Raw genomic sequence first — 22,514 nt, 5'->3', positions numbered from 1 at the left:
TTCATCAACAATACTTTTGAGAAAACATAGAGGCTGCGTAGCTAAGCACATAACCGAGGAAATCCCAGAATTAGGGTTACAGGTAGAGCTGGTTGAAAAATGGAATTTTTGTCCCATAGAAAATGAGATTTCAAAATTTGTTTCCATTCTGAATTGGGGTGAAAAGTTGAAATCTCAGAATTTTTCATGAAATGAAATATGCTGAAACATTTCATTTTGATTGTTATCAAAACATTTAGTTTCAATAAGGTAAAAACTTTCAAACTTTGTTTTGATTTGTTGTATTTTAATGTATAATAATATAAAAGTTGAAACAAAATGTTTTGACCTGATCAAAACTAGCCATTTGAACTTTATTTCATCAAAGTTTTCATGAAATTCATATCTTCCCAGAAAACATTTCAATTTTATTTTTGATGGAAATCTTTTCTGTTGGAAAATTTTCAACCAGCTTTAGTGACAACGTAACTGATTGACTGTGTGTTTTTGAAGTCTACACGATCACATACTTTTTTTCGTGTAATACACATTTTTTCTATAACTTTAGAACTGCATGTTTAGCCTCAGTAATTAAACTGAGAAGAACTGATTTAAAAATTGTATTAAAGCTAATGTTAAAATTATATAATACACAGGTTGAGAAAAGATTGTACATCTGGGTATAGTGCTTGGATTATCCACAAATACAAAGTTTGTTTAAAAACGCATAAGATCCATATAGTATATAATCTGCAATAACCCAAATTTAGATAAATGTAATGATATTAGATATTAGAATCCGATGGGTACATCGCTCATGAAAAGTTATACAGAGAGTTGGTTGTAGGACGCAAATAAATGAATGAGTGTAGATTGTCCCTCAGTAACTGTATTATCCTGTATGAACTAAAAGCATAGAATGAAAACAGCCAAAGTAACCTTTTAGCTATGTGCAATGTAACCTCATTTGATTTGGAATGTTGGTTAGTATTAGTTGTTAAGTACTGTTTATACATAAAGTGTAGTTCTTCTTGAAGGTTCGTGACAAATTTTGGAAAAATAAGTCTGATTTTTCCCCAGTATATTCAAAGTCATGTCTTAGTGAGGGTGGTTTCCCTGTCAAACTACAACTTTGTAGCTCCAGTTGCTTTGATACATTTGTTGAGGTTAGTGTGGGTGGTTTTTCACTTTTTTTTTCATTCTCAAAAAACGCCCAGTTGTTTTGTTCTATTTTTGAAAATTCAAGCAATCTCTTAGCAACGAACAGCCTAGAAAACATTAGTGAAAGCTTTTGAAATTGGAAAAATTGAAAATGGGGTTTAGAATAGAGGTACTGAAACTATAGCTGTCATTAGCGGTCCTCCTACAATAAAATAAGCTTAGTATTATATCTTGCAAAGTTGTATTTTTATATAATTATACATGTGTACTATAACTTGCAGCACAAAGACTGGTTACCAAAAAGATCTAAAAGTTTAGGAAAGTAAAGATTGTTGATAACCAATGTTTTATTCAAAACACAACTTTAAACAGCTTAGTATTGTTGTAAAGACCAGGATTTCATTGGTTGTTTAAAAAAATATTTGTAAAGATCTGTGTTAATTATACAAACAAAAGTACTGTCATGTATTTTATTTTTTCCCCCCTCCCAACTTATATTTTAGGTGCACAGGATCTCTCTCAAGTGATGACCTCACAGGGTATGGTGTCTACTTCAAATGGTCAGCATGAGATAACATTGACCATAAATAACTCAAGTTTGAGTCAAGTTCTAGCTCATGCTGCTGGTTCCACCACTACAAACTCATCAGAAAGCCCGCAAGAAATTACCCTCACCATATCTGGTTAGTATTTTTATCACTGGTCAATCATTCTTAGTTCCCATCCAAAATGCTAGTTATACAATAACATTTGCTGGATAATTTTATTAGAGGGTGAAATCATTTGTTTCCACTGCCTGCAAGTTTAGCCTAAAGCTATATCTACACTATTTAGCTATGTTGGTCAGGAATGTGAAGAATGTGATCCCCGACTGACATATCTATGCTGGAGAAAGTCCCTAGCATAGTCACAGCTCTACTGGCCAAAGCTGTGCCTTCACTGATGAATCTTGTTTTGTTTGTGTGGGCTGGTTTTACTATACTTATACCTAGTACAGCTTTGCTGGTATAGCTGTGTGTATGCTAGAAATGCTTTGCTGGGATAATATACTGTACACCATTACTCATAAAGCATCCTAGTGCAGACATGGCTTTAGTTTTAAAGTATTTTAGATTCTCCAAGGCTAAAAATAGCTTCCCCAGATATATTTTTTTAAAATGTTGAATAGCATTTCTTTGACGATGGTCATATTAGACTCTGTCCCCTCCTTTATTATATTACTATAGATATTTTTCTTTTTCAGTCTCTGGGTATGTCTGCAATTCAAGCTGAAGGAAAAAAAAAATCTTCTACTGGCCTGGAAATATATATCTCAAACCAACAAGCCTTGCTGCCTAGATAAGATTTCTTCCTCTGGGACAATGTTCTTAAGTTTGCGGACAAGTTACCAGAGGAGGCCAGTATTTGAAGAGGGTAGCCTGGTGGCTAGGACCTCGCTACAGGCTGCTTTGGATGGTCCAGACTCTGCAGCCCAGAGTCAGAGCATCTGTAATAACAATGTATTGGAGTTCATGCTTCAATCATTGGGTCTTCCACAGGAGGTCCAAGAGACTATTCAGAATCTCCTTTTTGAGGCACCAACCATCGTCTTCACAGTCTCAAGGACTCCATGGTTATGTTTGAAAGCTCTGGGGATTTATACTCCACTCCCTAAAAAGAAGCAATTCCACCCTCAGTCATTCCAGTGCTACGCATCCTTTATGGTTAGGCAGCCTGTCTAGGAGGAAAGGGAAAAGTCCTCAGAGCAGATGCCACCATCCTCACTTTTTTGTCTTCAGTAAGCTCTTCTAGACAGCCTAGAAATTCCAAGCAATCTGTTTGACTGCCTTTTCGAGGACAGCTTTCAAGTTTGCCTTACTGACCAGTTCCTATCCCTGTTTTTTCCAACAGGTTATCCTATGCTTGTACCCATATTACCTAAACACTGTGGAGTTAGGCTACATCCTCCAGTTTTTTTCTATACCTCCCTCCCGTCCGTTCCCCCAGTCCCTCTTCAGGGATTACTCTTATGAGGAGGTCCAGTCTCTCCTGTTGGGAGCTATAGAAGAGGTCCCTTCTCTCCACAGAAGGAAAGAGTTTTATTCATGCTGCATTCTAATTCCAGAGTCAAAAGGAGGTTGTAGACCCATATTAGAACTGCCAAGAGCTGAACAAAATATATAAAGAAAACAAAATTTTGCATGGTGACCCTAGCATCCATTATTCCCTTCCTGGGGACTAGTACACTGCCCTTCAGTTGAGACACACATTTACATGTGGCTATCCATCAAAGCCACAGGAGATTTGTAAGATTTATGGTAAATGACTCCCATTATCAGGCCACAGTTCTGCCTTTTGATCTATCTGTGGCCCTGAAAGTATTTACAAAATACATGGGGATGGTAGTTGCGTTCCTAAGGAAAACAGGAGTACAAGTATTTCCATATCTGGATGACTGATTGGTGAGAGGTTTCTCCAAGAGCCAGGTAGAATTCCGTGTGTCCAAGATCCAGTCCATCTTTAGAGTTGTGGGATTGCTTATCAATGAAGACAAGTCAGTCTTTCCCCTGTTCAGAAATTGTTTATAGGCGTAGTCTTGGATTCTACTGTAGCCAGAGCTTTCCTCCCGCAAACCAGATTCCAGATGATGTCAGTCATTGTATTGGACCTGAAGGTCCATCTAGTCACAACTGTAAGGAACTGCCTCAGACTACTGTATCACATGGCCTCATGTACATATTTGGTTCAGCATGCTGGTGGGTGATCTCAATGAACTCTCCAGCTCATCATTAGATATGCTGGTTCGAATGCCCATAGGAATTGTAGCCACTACGAATTGGTGGATGGATCCAACAAATGTATATATTGGAGTTCTGTTCATGTCCGCACAACCACATTGACTCTGGTTACAGACACTTCTCTTGGTTGGGAGCCCACCTGAGGAATCTACAGACTCAAGGTCTTTGATCTCACTAACATTTAGCAGTTCACAAAAACATGAGAGAGTTGAGTCATTCATCTTGCCTGTCAGGCTTTTCTCCCCCACATCAAGGAAAAGACTCTTCTTGTCCTTATGGACAACACAGCAGAACATTGTATGTGAACTGACAGGAAGGGGCCAGATCAGATCATCAAGAGATGATACAGCATTGGAGTTTTGTATCACCAACACGATTCACCTCAGTGTCCCACCTTGGTGTTCTCTCTGTCCAGATATAGCAAGACTGATTTTTCAAACCTGAGGTGTTCCTTGCATACTCCTGTTTGCAACTCATAACAACAGGAAGTGACTTTTTTTTGTTCTAGAGCAGATTACATTCAAGGGTCTCTGAAAGAAGCTTTTCTATTACTCTGGAAAGACAAGCTAATGTATACTTACCCTCTGGTTTTGCTCCCTCCCAGAGAGTTGCTTAGAATCAAGCAGGATCATGCTTGTGAGATCCTCATAGCACTGGTGTGGCCTTGCCAGCATTGGTTCTCCAGTCTGTTAAGCCTCTCAACTAGGGCTCCTTTTACACTTCCTCCAGAACCAGATCAAATCGCACAGGACTATGGTCGCTCGCTTCATCCCAACCCAGATGCTCTTCATCTTGTGGCCTGGATGCTTCATGATTAACATCTCAGGAGTTCTGTTCAAAAGATGTACAAAACATCCTCCTGCATAGCAGAAAGCCTTCTGCTATGTACAATTACCTGTTTAAGTTCTCCTTAAGTTCCTTGTAGTCACAGCAGAAAGGAGGTTCACCACACTGGGCTTCTGTATAGCTTGTTCTGGACTATTTTATTTCACCTGAAACAGCAAATCTATTTCACCTGAAACAGCATTAGATCTATCAGGGTTCACTTAGCAGTGGTCTCCACTTTCCACCCGTCACTTGGTTTTCTCCAATCCAATGTCATTCAAATTCTTAAAGGGACTGGACTGGTTATATCCCCAAGCAGACGATCCTGTCCCTCTTGGGACTGAAATCTGGTATTAACAAAGTGGATGGGTCCACATTTTGAACCGCTGCTTACCTGCTTGTTACTTCTGTTAGTGAAAGTAGCTTTTTTGATGGCGGTTAACTCCGTGAGAAGGGTGCTAGAGTTACAAGACTCGGTAGCTGGCCCACCTTATACAGTCTTTTACAAGGGCAATCTATACTTAGCCCACATCTGAAAATTCTGACTAAATTAGTCTCTCACTTCCAATTAATCAAGCAATATACTAACCAAATTTCTTTCCTAAACCCTATTCTCATAAGAGTAAGGAGAGACTACGTACTCCATGAGGGCATTAGCTTTTTACTTGGACAGGACTAGACCATTTAGGTCGTCATCACAAGTGTTTGTGGCATTCGAAGACAGGATGAAAGTTCTTCCAGTCTCAACTCAGAGAATCTCGTCATGAATTTCCTCCTCTATAAGAATGTGCTACAACATTACCAGTGTAACAGATCTGGTGCCTGTACAAGACATTTGTAGAGCTGCAACTTGGTCATTAGTGTGTTCCTTTGCACCTCATTATGCCGTATCAACATTCCAGAGATGATGCCAAACTTGGATGAATAGTCCTTCCATTACTGTTCAGGTAGACTCAGATCTGCTTGTGAACTGCTTGTGTGTCACCTGAAGTGGAATGGACATGTGCAATCACTTGAAGAAAAAATGGTTACTAACCTGTTCTATAACTGTTGTTCTTTGAGAATCATGCACATGTCCATTCCACAACGCCCACCCCCTTCCCCTCTATATTGGAGTCTGTCCAAAAAGGAACTAAGCATTCTTGGGGACAGCTCCAACCTTTATACCATGCACAGCAGTATGAGGCAACAGAGGGCACATGTACCACCCTGATGGGTGTCACTAAGCAAAAAATCTCCAGCTGTGGTGCACTGGGCACACACACCTGTAGTGGAATGACCATGAGCACCATATCTTGAAGAACAACAGTTACAGAACAGGTTAGTTCCCATTTTATCAAAGGACAGATTTTCAACAATTAAGCTCTGGGTCCAGGTACTGGATCTCATGGCTTCATTAGTACATTTTCATGGGCCTAACTAAATGAGACTTCATGTTTGCTCATGAGTATCTAAATATTAGTGAGCTCAGTAGTTAAGTGTACAAAAATTTGTCTGCCTGGTACACCTCTACCTCGATATAATGTGACCCAATATAACACGAATTCGGATATAACGCGGTAAAGCAGTGCTCCGGGCAGGCGGGGCTGTGCACTCCGGTGGATCAAAGCAAGTTCAATATAACACAGTTTCACCTATAACGCGGTAAGATTTTTTGGCTTCCGAGGACAGCGTTATATCGAGGTAGAGGTGTATCTGAAAATCTTCACATGTGCAAACCAATTCTTTATGTTCACAGGCACTAATGAACTGTCTCTTAATTTTCTGATGATTCCCCTTTCTGTAAATCAGTTTCATAATATAGATTTCTTTCAACTACATTTTAATAAATTGAGGAAACTTGCACATTTAGCTGGAATTGTCTTGTATTTTTGATATGTAATAATACACTTGATACTGCTCCTTTTAAAAATATTCCTACAGTAGTGGAGTATACTTTTAAAAAAATCCCCATTTTCATAATCTTCCTTATTAATATTGCCCCAAGTACAAAACTAATCCTTTTGATTGGATGTACTATTTGTCCTAGTACTGTTTAATGAGAACTTGTTTGTACTAAGTACATTAGCAGAAAAATTGCTGTTCTGGAGTTTCCAGATGTCATAGAAGTAATTTCTCTTTAGGTCAAGATCTTATTCAGCATAATTCTTCTGGAAGTAATGAGTTGAATGGGAGTTTACGACTGACAACACCAACAATTAGCAATCAATCAACAGGTGCTACGTTAACTATAAGCAATGATCAACTTCTGTCTCAGGGTACATCACTGAATGCTTCAGGTAAGCACTGATTGATTTCATAAGAGAAATAATAATTTTCTGTGTGGAAAAATAGTTGCTGGGCCAGTTCAGTAAATCTAAAATGTTAAATTCATTTAGTTCTCTGATTACAAAGCCCAAGCTTTTGTCTGTTCTCTCTACTGACTCCCTCATGTTCATCCCCACAGGACAGGGAACAAGGGAGTGCATCTAAAACTGGTGCACTGAGATAGTTAAAGGAATAATGCACAGAGATTTCCTATTAAATTGGAGGCGTTAGGGAACCTGTCATGTGGCCAAGGAACAGTGATAAAGGAGTCATGATTCAAATTTCCCGTAGGACTTGTTATCACATTGTTTTGTAAATATGAAGCAGTTTATACTTCATACTCCTATACGAAAAGTGAAATTTACTGACTGTTTCTGGTGTGGTAGGTCCCTGTTGCTTTCCTTTCCCCTCTCCCTTAGTGGATGCAGGTCCTTTGTAATTATAAGCAGGCAGTTCTTCTTTGAGAGCATCCTTCTGGGTGCTCCACTTAAAATACACATGCACCTTCCATTGGAGATTGTTGACAGCAGTGCTGTTTGTCTTGTGCATGCGCCCTACCCATCCTCGTGTCACAAACTGAGGGCCTATAGGGTTGCGACAGATGAACTGTCCTCAGTTCCTTCTCAGCTGCCGTGGCCAGAGGCAGAGAGTTCAGTAGTACTCTCTTGTGCAGATGCCTGCCTCTTAGTTGCTTTTTTAGTTTTATTTTTATAGTTAATCATTTTATTTCTTTTGGGATCTTTTCTACTAGCCGAGGCTTTGGCCTCTTGCTGCCTCCACTTCCCTTTGCACACGGGTGTCCATTTTCAAGAAGCCTTTTAGGTTTTGGGGCATGCTTACATCCCCAGGCTTTAAAATGTTACCTCACTTGCTTGGAGTCCTTCCCAGTTAATGACTGCCACTCCCACTGTATCCGCTGCCTTGGGAATACACGTGTGCCCTTAAAATGCAAAATCTGCACTAGTTTTAAGAGCCACTGTAGGGAGATTAAACTTAACCTCTTCATGATGGAGTGCTCCCTTCATCTGGCTTCAGGTCCGGGCCCAGAGGCCTCCCCCCCCCCCCAACATACAGTGGCCTCCAAGCGACCATATTGCCCCATCAGCCTCCGGTAGACCTACAAGTGAGGTGGGAAAGATTTTTCTGAAAAGGGGTACTAAAACTCCTTGGAAAGAGCTCTAAGAGTTCTAAGAGATCTGCGGTACTGGGGACCCTGTGCCCCTTAAAGGCTTCCAAAGAGGTTCAAGAGATCTCAGTACCAAGGGTTCTAAGCTGCAGTCCTTGAGCTCATTTAAATCACATGGTACCCAACGATTGGTACTGAAGCCTCCGGTACCATCGAAGCATGACTGAAGTACTAGAGACTGTAGGGACTCCTCACTGAAGAAGTTGGTATTGCTTGCAACATTTGCTGTGTCTTTGGTGCCCAGCGAATATCAACGCTGCTAGCACTGCCCTTAGTACCGCAGGCCTCTTTGTCCACAGCCCACCAGGTTCCTGTGCAACCTCACCCAGTACCACAGGAGTTCAGATTTTCCAGGTATTTTTGTCTCCAATGAACCTATGTCTCCTTTATTAAGCTCAGTTAGACTCCTGGTATGGCGTCCTCTGCTATCTCTAGTACCTCACCTGTCACCTGTACTGTATGATTCCCCTGTGTCTAGACAGACAGATCATCACTCCTCCTTCATCTGCTCCTCCATTAAACTTTTCAGATGACAGCTCTCAGGTGTTCAAATTTCTGTTCGGGTTCTTCTGATTATCTGTCTAGACCACACTCTCTGGAACATGCTACATTAAGGAATACTTCAAGGCTTGTGCAGCTTCAACCTCCTCAGCACCGTCCTTGGTATGATAATCCTGGATGCCTGTCTCATTCCCTTATGTGCCTTCATTTCCAATGGCCATATTGGGACCCTTGGGCTTTATACTGCCAACAATTCTCCAAGGCATCCAGCGCTCAGAGGGAATGTAAGGGACTTCATTCCCCGATTCCCTCCATTCTCCAATAGCAATCCCCACCTCACGAGGAAACATTAGAAAAACAGGAGAGTTGATGAGGAGGCTACTCTGACAAATATTTCCTGATCTTCCCTGGATGAAGCTATTATGCCCCCTCCATGTGCTGTGGACAACTTCAGTTTCAAGACTTGATGAAAAGAATGGCAGCCACTCTTCAAATACCCCTGGAAGAAGTCCAGTAGACTCAACATAAATTGTTGGACATCCTTGCTACACTATCTTCATCATGGGTGGCCCTCTTCATAAACGAGACATTGTTAAACCCACTAAGACAATTTGGCAGGTCCCTGCTACTGCCACCACACTTCTCTCCTCGCCCCCCCGACCTTCTAATAGCTCAGAGGGCAGACAAAAAGTATTAAGTTCCAGCTAGCGGTTCAGAATTTCTATTTTCCCACCCATCCCCAAACTCATTGGTTATGGATGCAGTGAATGAACAACACAGGAAGAACCATTTGAAGACTGTTTTGTGATAAGGCTAGTGTTCCATGAGCGCATAGATATTTTGGTCAGAAGAGCTATTCAGTTGCCATCCTGCCACCCTGTAGTTCGGAGCTTAGAGATCAGTTTCAGGCAATTGTTGCAGAAGAGCATCTATCCAGAACAGCTTTACATTCCTCTCTCGATGCTGCTGGCAAGTGCTGTTAAATCCATCTCCACAGCTCTAATCATGTGTCAAGTCTCATGGTTGCAGTCCTCTGGAATTCCACGTGAAGTCCAAAACATTGTAGATGACCTCTCCTTTGATCGTCTGAAATTATTTTTCAAGTTCTCTGATAAGTCTCTGCATTCTCTGAAGGACTCAGGGCAACCTTTCATTTGCTGGGCATAAATACACTTGCAAACAAGAGGAGATTTAGTCAGCCTCAGACAATGTAGAGAACCTGATCAGCTCAGTTTCACACCTTTCACAGCGCCTCAGAAGCACCTAAAAAGAAACCCTGAACGCAGAGGGGGAAATTCTCAACTGCTGCACCTGGATTGACGCAGCAGCCACCATCAACAAAGTGTTTGTTTTGACTGCTTGGTCAACAGTCACAAACACCTCCGCGATCCAGATTTGCTGCTGTATTATTCTGCCCTTTCCTTCCTCCCAACTTCTGGGGATTGTCTCCTCCATTTCTGAACCTCATGTGAGCAGATTTCTTCTGATAGATGGCTCTTAGAGGTTATAACATTGGGCAACCTCATTCTCTTGCATTCCTTGCCTCCCTTCTCTGTCCCTTTTCAGTAATCCATCTCATGAACCTCTCCTGATGCGAGAGGTTCTCTCCCTTCACTGCATAGGAGCCATGGAACAAGTTCCGACTTAACATAGAGGAAGAGATCTATTCCAATTACTTTCTGATTTCCAAAAAGAAGAGTATGTGGAAGCCAATTTTAGATCTCAGCATGCTGAATACCTTCATCACGGTACAGAGATTCATGATGGTAACACTAGCTGCTATCATTCCATCCCTAGATTCTGGAGACTGTTTTGTGACCCTTGACCTTCAGGACATGTACTTTCATGTCACAATACAGCCCTCTCACAAGAGAGCCTTACACTTCGTCGGTATCGACCACTGTCAGTATCGAGTCGTCCTTTGCAGCCCATCTGTTCTGCACCCAGCGTGTTTACAAAAGTTATGATGTTAGTTGCCTCACAGCTTTGCCAATGGGGAGTAATTTGTTTCCCCTATTTCAATAGCTGGCTTCTCAAGGAGTGTTCCTATGTTGAAGTACAAACTGCTGTAAAGAAAGCCATGTCTCTCTTCCACATGCTTCACCTTCACCTCAGTACTGCAAAATGGACCTCTCTGACTTCTGCGGAGAATGGAGTTCATAGGGGCCACTCTTGATGCCATGACATCCAGAGCCTGCCTGGATAGAGAGGACAGGTTTCTCTATCTTACATACTTAATAGCTCAAGTCCAAATGAGCCCCCACACCATTGCCAGATTGTGCCTGCAGCTCTTCGGGCATGTGGCAGTGTGTATTTTGTCATGTTACATGCCTGCTTACATATACCCTGCTTCAAAGCCTGGCTCAGGACATTTTATACCGTCCCAGCAGAGAGAGTTGGAACAAGTTGCTCTTTATTCCCACCGTGTGCTAGTCTCTTTTGAATGGTGGAAGAATCCGGACAAGGTATACTCAGGGATTCCCTTCAGTTATCTGCCTCCCACTGTCGCAATAGTTTTGGATGCATCCACCTGAGAATGGGAGACTCACCTATGGGACCATGTTATCCCATGCAGATAGTCCGCACAGGAGTTTACATATCAACTTTCTGGAGCTCAGGGCAGCACAATCTGCTCTACCAGCATGATAGAAGGTCATTCTGTTTGTCTAATGACAAACAGGGTCAGTGTGTATGACATAAATCAACAAGGGGTTGAGATCCCCTTCTCTGTGCTCTGAGTCACTCAGGTAATAGAATTGGTGTATAGTCCACCATACCTGTATCTCAACAGGTTATTTTTACAGTTGCCAAAACAGTATTGCCGATGATCTCAGCCAACACTTCACCTCAGATCACAAGTAGGAAGTTGAGAGATCCATACTAAAGCAGATTTTCCTTACCTGGCATCTTCCAAACAATAGACCTTTTTTCCAGTACTGCCAACCGCATATGTGCAAAATTCTGTTCGAGAAGAGGTCTCAGTCACCATTCTCTAAGGATATCTTTTTTCCTTTCCTGGTCAAAAAGTCTTCTATATACCTTTCCTTCCAATGCTGCTAATCTTCAGCGTTCTAAACAAATAGGACAAAGCCATGGTAAGTTTGTTTGCACCAACCTGGCCAAGATAGGTATGGTTTCCTTCCCTTCTTTATCTCTCTTCCCAGCCAGCCATCACTTAGGATTTGGGGAACATTTGTCACCCCAACTTGGACGCTCTCTGGCTCAAGACTTGGTACCTAGATGGCTTTCGGGATTAGAACTCTCCTGTTCCAGAGAGGATCAAGAAGTCTTTTTGAACAGCAGAAAATAATCTACAGTAACTCCTCGCTTAACGTTGTAGTCATGTTCCTGAAAAATGCGACCTTAAGCGAAACGATGTTAAGTGAATCCATAAGAATTAATGTAAATCGGGGGCGGGGGGGTTAAGTTCCAGGGAATTTTTTTCACCAGACAAAAGACTAATATATACACACACAGACAGAGCATAAGTTTTAAACAAACAATTTAATACTGTACACAGCAATGATGTTTGTGAAGCTTGGTGGAGGTAGTGGAATCGTTGGGTGGGATATTTCTCAGGGAATGCCTTACTGCTAAATGATGAACTACCACTCGGCTGAGCCCCAGCTGTTGTTAATGTAGCCTCACTCTGCAAGGCAGCACAAATGGAGGGAAGGGAGACAGCTTGGCAGTGGGGGAGCTGAACTGCTGGAAATTGATAGCCTGCTGGGCAGCTGCCGCACTGGGGACTTAGGGTAGCAGGGAGCTGATAGAGGGGCAGCCATCCACCCTACTTCCAATCCTCCACCAGCTAATTGCAATGGGCTGCTCTTTCTGTAAGCAGTGGACAAAGTAGGCGGCTGCCAAACGACGTTATAAGGGAGCATTGTGCAACTTTAAACGAGCATGTTCTCTAATCAGAGCGTAACAACGAAACAATGTTAACCGGGACGACTTTAAGTGAGGAGTTACTGTACCATGAATTACCTTCAGAAATGGAAGCTATTTTACCACTGGTGCACTACTGGTGCACTTACCATCACCTCTCTCTGTTGATTCTCCATCTTCGAGATTTTGGGATACCTATTCACTCTGAAGAAAGAAGGTCTCTCATTAAGCTCCATTCAAGTCTGCCTAGCAGTCATCACAGAATTTAATTCTCCTGTGGAAGGTTTTTCAGTATTTGCTCGTCCTTCAGGTTCCAGAATCATCAAAGTGTTACCAACCTTCTTCCTAAGTGTGAACATGGGGTTTGAACTTAGTTCTTAATTTTTTAATGAAATCTCCCTTAGTGCCATTAGCTTGTTGTACGCTTCTAAATCTTTCCATGAAAATGTTTTTTTGACAAATACCACTTGTAACCATGCCCCAGTGGATCACAACTGATAATACCAAATTCAGGACAAACTGTTGAGAAATAGGGCAAACACACCCCAAAATTGGTGGTTATTATTCCACAAGATATACTAGACCAGTAACAGAAGTAAACTGATGTTTCACCACACTGGCTAACAAGAAGTCAGAAAAGCAGTCTCCTTAGGTGTTCCAGTCCTTGTATCACCACCAAAAAGACTAGACTTAATGATGAGTGGTTATTTAAAACCAATTTCATCAATCAAAGGGTTCTTCTGATCCCAAAGGCCCAGCCACATTGACCTAGGTCAATATATAACTTACTCAGTAATCATGCTGTTGCCAGTCCTTTAGTATCTAATATCTAAAGGTTTATTTATAAAAGAAAGAAAGAAAGGTGAGAGTTAAAACTGGTTAAAGGATACCTACAGTAATTACAAGGTTCTTGGATCAGGCTTGTAGCAGTGATGGAATAAAGTGCTGTCTTAAGTCAAGTCTCTGGTTGCTTCCAAATCATTGGAAGGTCCTCAGTACTTTCGTTAGAATGCTTCTGTGAGTATAAATCCATAGTTCAGAGGTTAGACTATGAAAAAGACAAAATGGAGATGTCTCCAGGGCCTTTTATAGCTTCTGCCATGTGGAGGGAAACCCATTGTTTCAAACAAAGCCCTCAGTCCAGTTTGTGGAAAAATACAGGTAACAAGATGGAGTTTGGAGTCACATGGCCATGCCTGCTTTGCTTAGTCATAGCAGAGGCCATTACTCCTACTCTAGTTAGAATGTTCACAGGAAAGTCTATTAAGTAAATAGGCATCTTCCATGGTTCATTGTGAGTTAAGGGTTCTTTGATGGGCCATTCAACTTGGATAGTTCCTTCACAATGTGCTGACTAAATAACTTTTGGTGCTACCACAGGAGCAAACATTTGAAATACAGGTACATAGTTAATATTCATAACTTCAGATACAAAAATGATGCATACATACAAATAGGATAATCATATTCAGCAAATCATAAGTTTTCCATAGACATCTTACATAATTACTGCAGTGGTTCAGGTCCATACTACTCTCCGGTCAGTGGTGCACATCCTCAACAGGAGTTCTTCCATCAACCTAAGGGGGTAGTCTGGGGAGCTGAGAGCCTGGGCTCTCAGTTTTGCTCACTGCTTGCCACCAGGAGCCTGGCTGCCCCACAGGCTCCTGGCTCCCCGCTCACCACCAGCTGTCCTCCCCCACACACTCTTGGTTCCCTGCTCCCTGCTGGGAGCCTGGTGGCCCTGCCTGGGCTCTCGCCTCCCTGCCAGAAGCAGGGAAGCTGCCCAGGCTCTTGCCTCCCCACTCCCCAATGGGAGCGGGGCAGCCCCCCAGGCTCCCAGCAGGGAGCCTAGGCGCAGCTGGATTCCCATCTGGGAGCCAGAGCAACACCCGGGCTCCTGGTGTGGAATGGGGAGCCCAGTCTCTGGGGGCAGCTTGGCTCTGTGTGGGGAGCCTGGGCAGCAGCCCAGCTGGGACATGGAGACATGAAATCAACAAGAATAACATCCAACAGTCGTGGAAGTGGAGTTATGATGTTGGTGTAGTAGGGCACTTACATCAGTGGGAGCAAGGCTGTAGTTTGTACACTTACATAGTTAGGTTGACATAAACCAGTTTGTCGACTTCACTGTAGTGTAGACCAGGGCTGAGACTATGCATATCTTATACAGACAGAGCCTAAATGAACAGTAGTGTCCTCCCAGTTACTTTCTAAATAGGTTTCCATTTTCATCCTCTTCTGATATGCAGCTGCTAATGGGCATTGTCCAACTATGGTAATAGCCTACTTTACTAAATTTCTATCTATGTCCGTTACCATACTGAAAGATGTTCCTGTTGTAGAAATCTACAAAGCTGCTACATGGGCATACTTTCTCAACACATTAGGCCTGGGTACATGCTTCTAGAACAGATGCTACATTCTGCAGTCTACAAACAGAACCAGGCTGGGTTCTAAAGTGCCCATCTCCTTCAGAGGGTACTGCTCGAGAGTCACCTCAAGTAGAGCATGCATGGGGATACTAGTCGAAGAAAAAGGAGAAGTTACTTTGTACAGTAACTGGAGTTCTTCAAGATGTCTCCCTATGGGTGCTCGACTTCCCGCCCTCCTTTACCCTCAGCTGCAGAGTTTCTTCTGTGGTAGAAAAGAACTTGAGGATAGTTCGTCAATCACAGTCCTAAGTATGTATCCTCAGTACAGGGCACGAAGATGGCTAAGGTGCATACATGCACTGAAGGAGCCACTGCTGCTGAAAATCTCCAATCAAATGTGCAAGGGGCATGTGCACACCTCCAGTGGAGTCCCCCATTGTGGGGGGGCTTATTATACAAGGTAAGTAACATCTCCTTTTGCATTAGTGTCTGAACTGGCTCTGAATAGTTGTAAATGAATTCATTAGATTTAGATGGAGGGCAGTGCAGCTTTTAGATTATTCCAATATTTTCTGAACTCTCTGTCATGGAGTGTTCATTGGTGTTACATCAGGATAAAAGTCTATACCATACAGGGCTGAACTTTCTCAATAAATCGAAGGTCTAAAACTTCATGAACAAAGTAATCTTTCTCTTAACAATAGTAGGTATTAAAACATAATTCTGTGCACTGCAGACTAATAAGTAGTACGTGCCTCATACTGTTCAGGCAGGTGGCAGCCAATAGAATGTTTTCAACCTTGAGGATGACTTTCTCATATCCTCAGTTATTTCAGATTCAGAATAAACTGTTTCATGACTAGGCAGCTTGTTTATATAGATGCTGTTGGAACTACCTGGTGGCTATTTCAAGCCACTAAATTTCTATTATTTTCATATACTATAATGTGTTCTAATGTAGGTTTATATTTTTGGGGCCCTGTTCTGCAAACAGATGCATTAACTAATCTGTTTACAGAATTACATTATTATTATTATTTTCTTATTTTTATATTAGAGTGGACACATCTCACCATAATATCTGAGCCTTTTATACAGTAAAATAAGATCTGGCTCTGCTCTTGCTATCCTAATGTTTGGTCACTTTTACTGGTTTTTGTTTTGGGGTGGAATTTTCTTTCTTTGGGTTTCTTTAAATTTTGTTGTCATCTTGGCTTCTGGTGTAAGTAGACTTTTGAAAAAGGTGATTTTTTTTCTTCTGAGTTCTGAAGGTGATCAGATGAAGACACATTCTAATCTCCTGTGGTAGGGTGTTCTATAGTGTTTTACCTATCAATGAAAACTTGTCTTCAGTTATACTGCTTGTAATGAACCCATGTCCATGCAGCACAGTGCAAGACTCACACATACAACAAATTGTTTTTCCCATTGTTTGCCACATGTTTGACTAAAAGAGGAGAAAGATCTGCAGTAGTGCCACCAAGTCTTAGTAAAGAATTAGCAAGCAAGAAATTATCACCTAAGTTATTCACCTAAAATAAAGTAGCCCTGTAGTTAGGATTGATGTTTGTTTCCTTTTTTAATGTTGTGCATACTTTATTTTTTGCAGAACTTAATTCGTCAAGTGGAAATCTTCCTTCAACACCACCCATGTCTCAATCCACAGTTTCTGCTCAGAACTTAGTAATGTCTTCGTCAGGAGTTGGAGGAGATGGTAGTGTTACCTTGACCTTGGCTGATACTCAGGGCATGTTATCTAGTGGTCTTGATTCAGTTACACTTAATATCACTTCACAGGTTAGTGCAATTTACTGCTCTGTTTTTCTGGTAGAGTAATAGTACAATCTCAAGGGACTGGAGTATCTGAATGTTTTTTCAGAAAGTAATTTTTACCACTTATGCACAGTAGATGAAGATGTAATTAATATTTTTGCTGCTAACAGTGTGCACGTCGTTGCCTAGAACCGTTACAAAATTTCTTACATGGAGCTGCAGCTTATGCCGCCTCATGCTCCTGTGGGAAGGCATGAAGGCCGGAGTTCCCATGACCCTCCCTGAGTTTCCTCTTACTGCCTGTGGCAGCAAAATGGAACCATTCTTTAGAACAGCTTTAAGTTCTTTAATTTTCAACTGCATATCCCTGTCCAGATTGAATTTCTTTGATTTGATCTCCTTATACGACACTTTCTCCCCATTCCCCCTCCTCCCCGCAAGCCATACCCTTCTATACAAAGACCTCAAGACTGTGGAGTCAAAACCTGTAGGCTTCAAGCCTTGTCCTTCCTTTGACAGACTAATCTTTTTTTAAAGATGGACACAGCAGTTGTCTGTTTTTGAGGTGTATAATTCATCCAAGCAGCAGGTGCTTGGTTTGCCTTTCATTCTCTACTCATCTTAAAGGTCAAGAGATGTGAGCCTGAAGCTCCATCTCTTAGAACAGTCTGAGAGTGACATGAGACTTAGAAGATCTAGGCTCGAGTACCCCCATACTGTTCAAATTTGCACCATCCAGAGCTCCATCAAGCAGGCAGGTAATGCCAAGATGACAGCAAAGAAGACTGCACCAAGCAAGCTGGCACTAACAATATCTACGCTTGTCACCAACTGCAGCATTGAACCTATCAAAACTTTTGACATTGTAGATAATGCCATTTTTGATAAATTGTATGGTCAGTTGGTCAAGAGCCTAAATAACCAATGTCAGTCAAATTTATTAATACGGTATAGGAAAAAGGTTCTATATGACACCAGTCTTCAAAAAAGAGCCGTCCTGTACAGCAGTGTTACATTCACCTTATATGGAAGGTGTGCTCTCCAAAGTTCTACTTCTAAAGCGATCTTTTTATAACCTACTTGATTACCAGTAAAAGGAACCATATTCCTCATTTGAAACTAGTTCAACCAATTAGCTTTTTATCTTGATTTCCTGGTACCATGGCGTGCCCCTTATCTTTGTTCTGAACACACTGTGCATTCTAGGTCATGATGGATCCTTATCTTTATTATGGGTACATGCATTCCAGGTACTAAAGCAATATCTTCCCAGAGACTCTCAAAGCCGATCACAGAGTGCATTTCCGTTTGTTACCAGCTAGTCAGTGAGCTTGTCTTGCTAAACAAGAAGGAGCACTGCTGAACGCAGCACAGGCAACATCGTTGGACTGCTTCAGAAATGTGCTGATCTCAGAGATTTTCAAAGCAATACGTGGAGTAACTCTGATCTTCTTAAAAATACGCACTTGACATGATAGCCAGGGCATACACCAAAAGTGGGATTGCAATCTTTGGCTACATCTACACTTAGGGCAGTGTGTAGAATACAGGTACTACATGTGTAGCTACATGCTGCAGTGAAAGGCAGGCTCTGTTCACACCTGACATCGCAGGGTATAGCTACACATGACAGTGAGAGGCTCCAGCAGCAGTATGTAGTCAGTGATATTAACGTCTAACTTTCAAGGACAAAAAATGTAATTCAGCTAAAAATTATATGAAGAAGTGGTGGGGAAAGGCTGAGACAATGGGACACTAAAAATAGCAGTGCAGACATAGGAAGCACTGCTTGGGCAAGTACAGAGTTGTGTAGGCTATATATCTTGGCTGTATAGGTAGGGCACTCTGCTCACCTAAGCTATGCATTGCCATCTATGCTGCTACTTATACCCATGCTAGGTGGGAGTGTAAAGTGTCTCCTTTACACACCATCCGAGGAGGAGACTGCTTGCTAGTCACTTACAGTGTACACACATTGTACTTGAAGAGAAAAGAATGCTTACCTTCCTTACAGTAACTGGTTCTTTGAGATGCTGTAATCAGTGTGGTCCCATGATCAACCCTCCATCTCCATTTTTCAGAGCAGTCTGCAATGTGGGCTTTGAATTGCAAAGGAATTGAGGAAGCATCATGACCCCTGCACCATTTATCCCTCAGATGGGAGCACAAGGATGCCTGTGCAACCCTCATAACGAGTATAATCTGGTCTGGTGTATGTCAGGTGCATGCACACCTACAGTGAGATTGACACTGTCTACATCATGTCAAAGAGTCTCAGTTGTTGTAAGGCAAGAAACTGTTCTTTCCATGTGTTGTAGGATATGTAACTCTGCTCCTTGCTCCTATCTACTTTGTAACACTACAATACAAGAGAAAGTTCACTGGGTTTGTAATAGTGATTTCTACTTAATCAAAATTAGACAAATTAGTCACAATACAAGAGTACATTTTAGAAATTTTAACAGTAAGTCCCAGTGACCTCTTCCATTTCATGTCCAGTTAGGAAAATTAATAAGAGAAACCCCAGTGTGAGATAGTGATGGAATACCCATTATGTAAAGGTTCACAGTGGTACCTTCCTCTAGGAGCAAGTATTTGTGAATGTGAATAAACCTATAGAGCCTTAAATAAGATATTAATTTTCATCTTGAAAATGCTGGTGCATAATAATCAGTGACTTTAGGTCCAGGCCTCCAAAATATTTTGTAGCGTGTACCAGACTTTTAGTATGTTGTCTTGTGAACCTGCTGCCATCCATTTGTGACCACATAATTTCTGTGTCAATACACCTGTTTCTTTTGTGGAAAATAATGGGAGAGTATTTATTATAGTTGGTAACTGTCTTTTTAAAATAAATTAGCAGCTGGAAAAAATAATGCACGCCAGCACTGTGTGACCACCTGGCTCTCCGACACTATCTGCACGTGGTTCATGAGCCACGGTTTAGGAACCTTTCCAATATGTCAGTAGAGCTAAAGGTTCATTAGCAAGTAGTATGAAGAAAAAATCTCTATTGCTTCACATTAAAAAGGACTTCAGTGGTTGGTAGCAAAGCAGAACCATTTGCATATTTAGCAATAACTTACCTCTACATATAATTTTTAGCTGAATTACATTTTTGTCCTTGAAAGTTAGACATTAATATCACTAACTACATTTAGGTATTGTACATAGGCCAAATGTACAGCCAGCTCCTCTGTGATTGACATTTCCCTTCAATCTTAATATGTGAAAACCACTGCTGGCTTCTGTCTTTGCTGAACTAGGACTAAGTTGTTTGCTTATTTATTTTCCGTGGATTGGTGGGGAGGGGTGTATTTACACACACACATATAGTGAAACAAAGTCTGTGGAGGTGACTACATTCCCTGTTATCCCCCAATCTCTTCAGTTTTGCATGAAAAATATTTATCTTGAGTTGGAAAAATAAAAATGGTGGGCTTCCCAAACCGCTTATAAATGTATATCTGGCATGATATACCATGCAAATGGTATATCCAAATATATAATGATATAACGTGTTATACCATTGGTCCGGTGACTTCCTACTATGTGGAGGTGGCAGTAATACATTATGGTTTAATTTCAGATGACACTTTGAGACACTTTAAGATATGTGGATTTAGCAGAGTTGATATGCTTATTCAGATATATTTTTAACCCGCATTGGCCTGAAAGGGCTAGTTTATTTAAAAAAAAAAAAAAAAAATTTGTTCAGACTGATGTTTGAAGTAATCTTTTTAAAGAGTAGTCTTGAATGATAAAAGGAGTTTCTATTTAACCCCATTTTATAATTCTTTTAGGATTACTGGTTAATTATGACAGTTGACTGTGCCGTAAATACAATCACTTGAATAATTTTATTTTGATAGGGTCAGCAATTCCCTGCTTTACTCACAGATTCTAGTCTCTCCAGCCAAAGCGGTTCGGGCTCACAACAAGTCATACTGGTGAGCCATACGCCACATTCAGCATCTACAAACTCTGATGAAATAACATATCAGGTAGATGTAATTTATTTGTGTACTTTTATGTATAAAAACATGACTTTAGATATGAAAATGATCTGTTTGTTCCGAAGCAGAGTTTCATATAATTTTTTAACTTTATCTTAAAGTACCTTATTATGGAGGCTGTAGCTTTATAGTTAAGACTATGTTGATTTTGCACTTAAAGCAGGGATTCAGGCTCTTTGTTAACTATGAAAAAATACCTGATATCTTCTGGATAAGTACAGCACTTTTTGAGTATAGAATAAATTTTATGAGAATTTCCAATTAAATCTATTAACTAGTTCAGGCTTTAAAATGGGTCCTTAAAGAAAGATGGCACTCCAAGCTCTTCCCCCCTCCCAGTTCTTCCCCCTCCAACCTCCTCAGTAATTTTAATTACAGAATAATGCAGACGCTCCAGACTTTGCATGTAGTTGAAACTTGCTTAAATCTTGTGCATGGATTACATTTGAAGAATTTTTAAAAGATTAATAGCAAGTTTTCTATCAGTTCTGTATCAAATTACAATAAGGAGGGGGAAAAAGAAAAAATATAATATTTGAAAATGAATTTAATCGTATATGGAACCTCAACCATGAATATACCTTACTCATAATAGTGTGATAATTGTATGGCATCAGTACAGGGCAAGTTAAGGTTTAGTATTTGTGCATTGCCGATTCATAACATTAAGTTTAATCTTAACTCTTAATTTCCTGGCTTTATAATGATCGGTTTGGGGAGAATTACAACATCCCTGTAACGTACTGACTATGAATAACTGTTTTGTATTCTTATCCATAACTTCCATGTTGTCATTGCTTTTGTCTTAGAATTCATATAGACTTAGATTTTTAATATTGCAGGTAACAAGAAACATAATTTATGCATGTAGTTTCTGCAGTTCCATGCATAATCACTGCTGCAAGGTGAATAAATTATGGTCTAAATTTGATTTTGAATATTTCTAGTGTCCAAAATTCTGTTTTAAAAATGTATGCTTTAAAAATACAAATATATATCTCCTTTTACTCTTCTTCTTTTCAAACTAATCCTAGCCTTTTCAATATATGCCTGATTTCCGCCATCGCAGTGTGTCAAATAACTTTCACTGCCCTTTTCTCTTACCATGTCTCTTCTGAGATGAGGTGACCAATATGAATACGCTAGTAAAAGTCACATTGTAACAGCAATTTGCCTGTTGTGTATAATACTTTTCCCTATTTCCCTTTTCATACAGGTTACAGTAGCATCATGTTTGTTTGTTTTTATTTAACCATTGCTGACATCTTGGTATTGCTGCCCACACTTCAATCTTTTTCTGTGAGGTTACAAGTAATTTAGGACCCATTAGTGTATATTTGCAGTTTAAACTATTCTTTTCAATGTGCTTTACATTGCACTTGACTTAATAAACTTAAAAAGAAGAACAGGAGTACTTGTGGCACCTTAGAGACTAACAAATTTATTAGAGCATAAGCTTTCGTGGACTACAGCCCACTTCTTCGGATGCATATAGAATGGAACATATAATGAGGAGATATATATACACACATACAGAGAGCATAAACAGGTGGGAGTTGTCTTACCAACTCTGAGAGGCCAATTAATTAAGAGAAAAAAAACTTTTGAAGTGATAATCAAGCTAGCCCAGTACAGACAGTTTGATAAGAAGTGTGAGAATACTTACAAGGGGAGATAGATTCAATGTTTGTAATGGCTCAGCCATTCCCAGTCCTTATTCAATCCT

The 22,514-nt window shown here is 40.8% G+C and overlaps 1 protein-coding gene across 1 annotated transcript in view; it reads left to right on the top strand.

Moving 5' to 3' along the window:
- Positions 1–22,514, top strand: part of ZNF236 (zinc finger protein 236) — a gene marked incomplete in the record, with an annotated part of 198,678 nt that overhangs the window by 133,106 nt on the left and 43,058 nt on the right. Inside the window, 4 exon segments of the mRNA XM_034762494.1 lie at positions 1,644–1,823; positions 6,866–7,021; positions 16,609–16,796; positions 20,645–20,776. Of these exon segments, the coding sequence (XP_034618385.1) occupies positions 1,644–1,823; positions 6,866–7,021; positions 16,609–16,796; positions 20,645–20,776 (656 nt within the window).

The sequence above is a fragment of the Trachemys scripta genome, chromosome 2, assembly GCF_013100865.1.
Source record: "Trachemys scripta elegans isolate TJP31775 chromosome 2, CAS_Tse_1.0, whole genome shotgun sequence".
In the NCBI taxonomy this organism is placed as follows: Eukaryota; Metazoa; Chordata; order Testudines; family Emydidae; genus Trachemys; species Trachemys scripta.
This window is presented reverse-complemented; position numbering and strand designations above follow the sequence as displayed.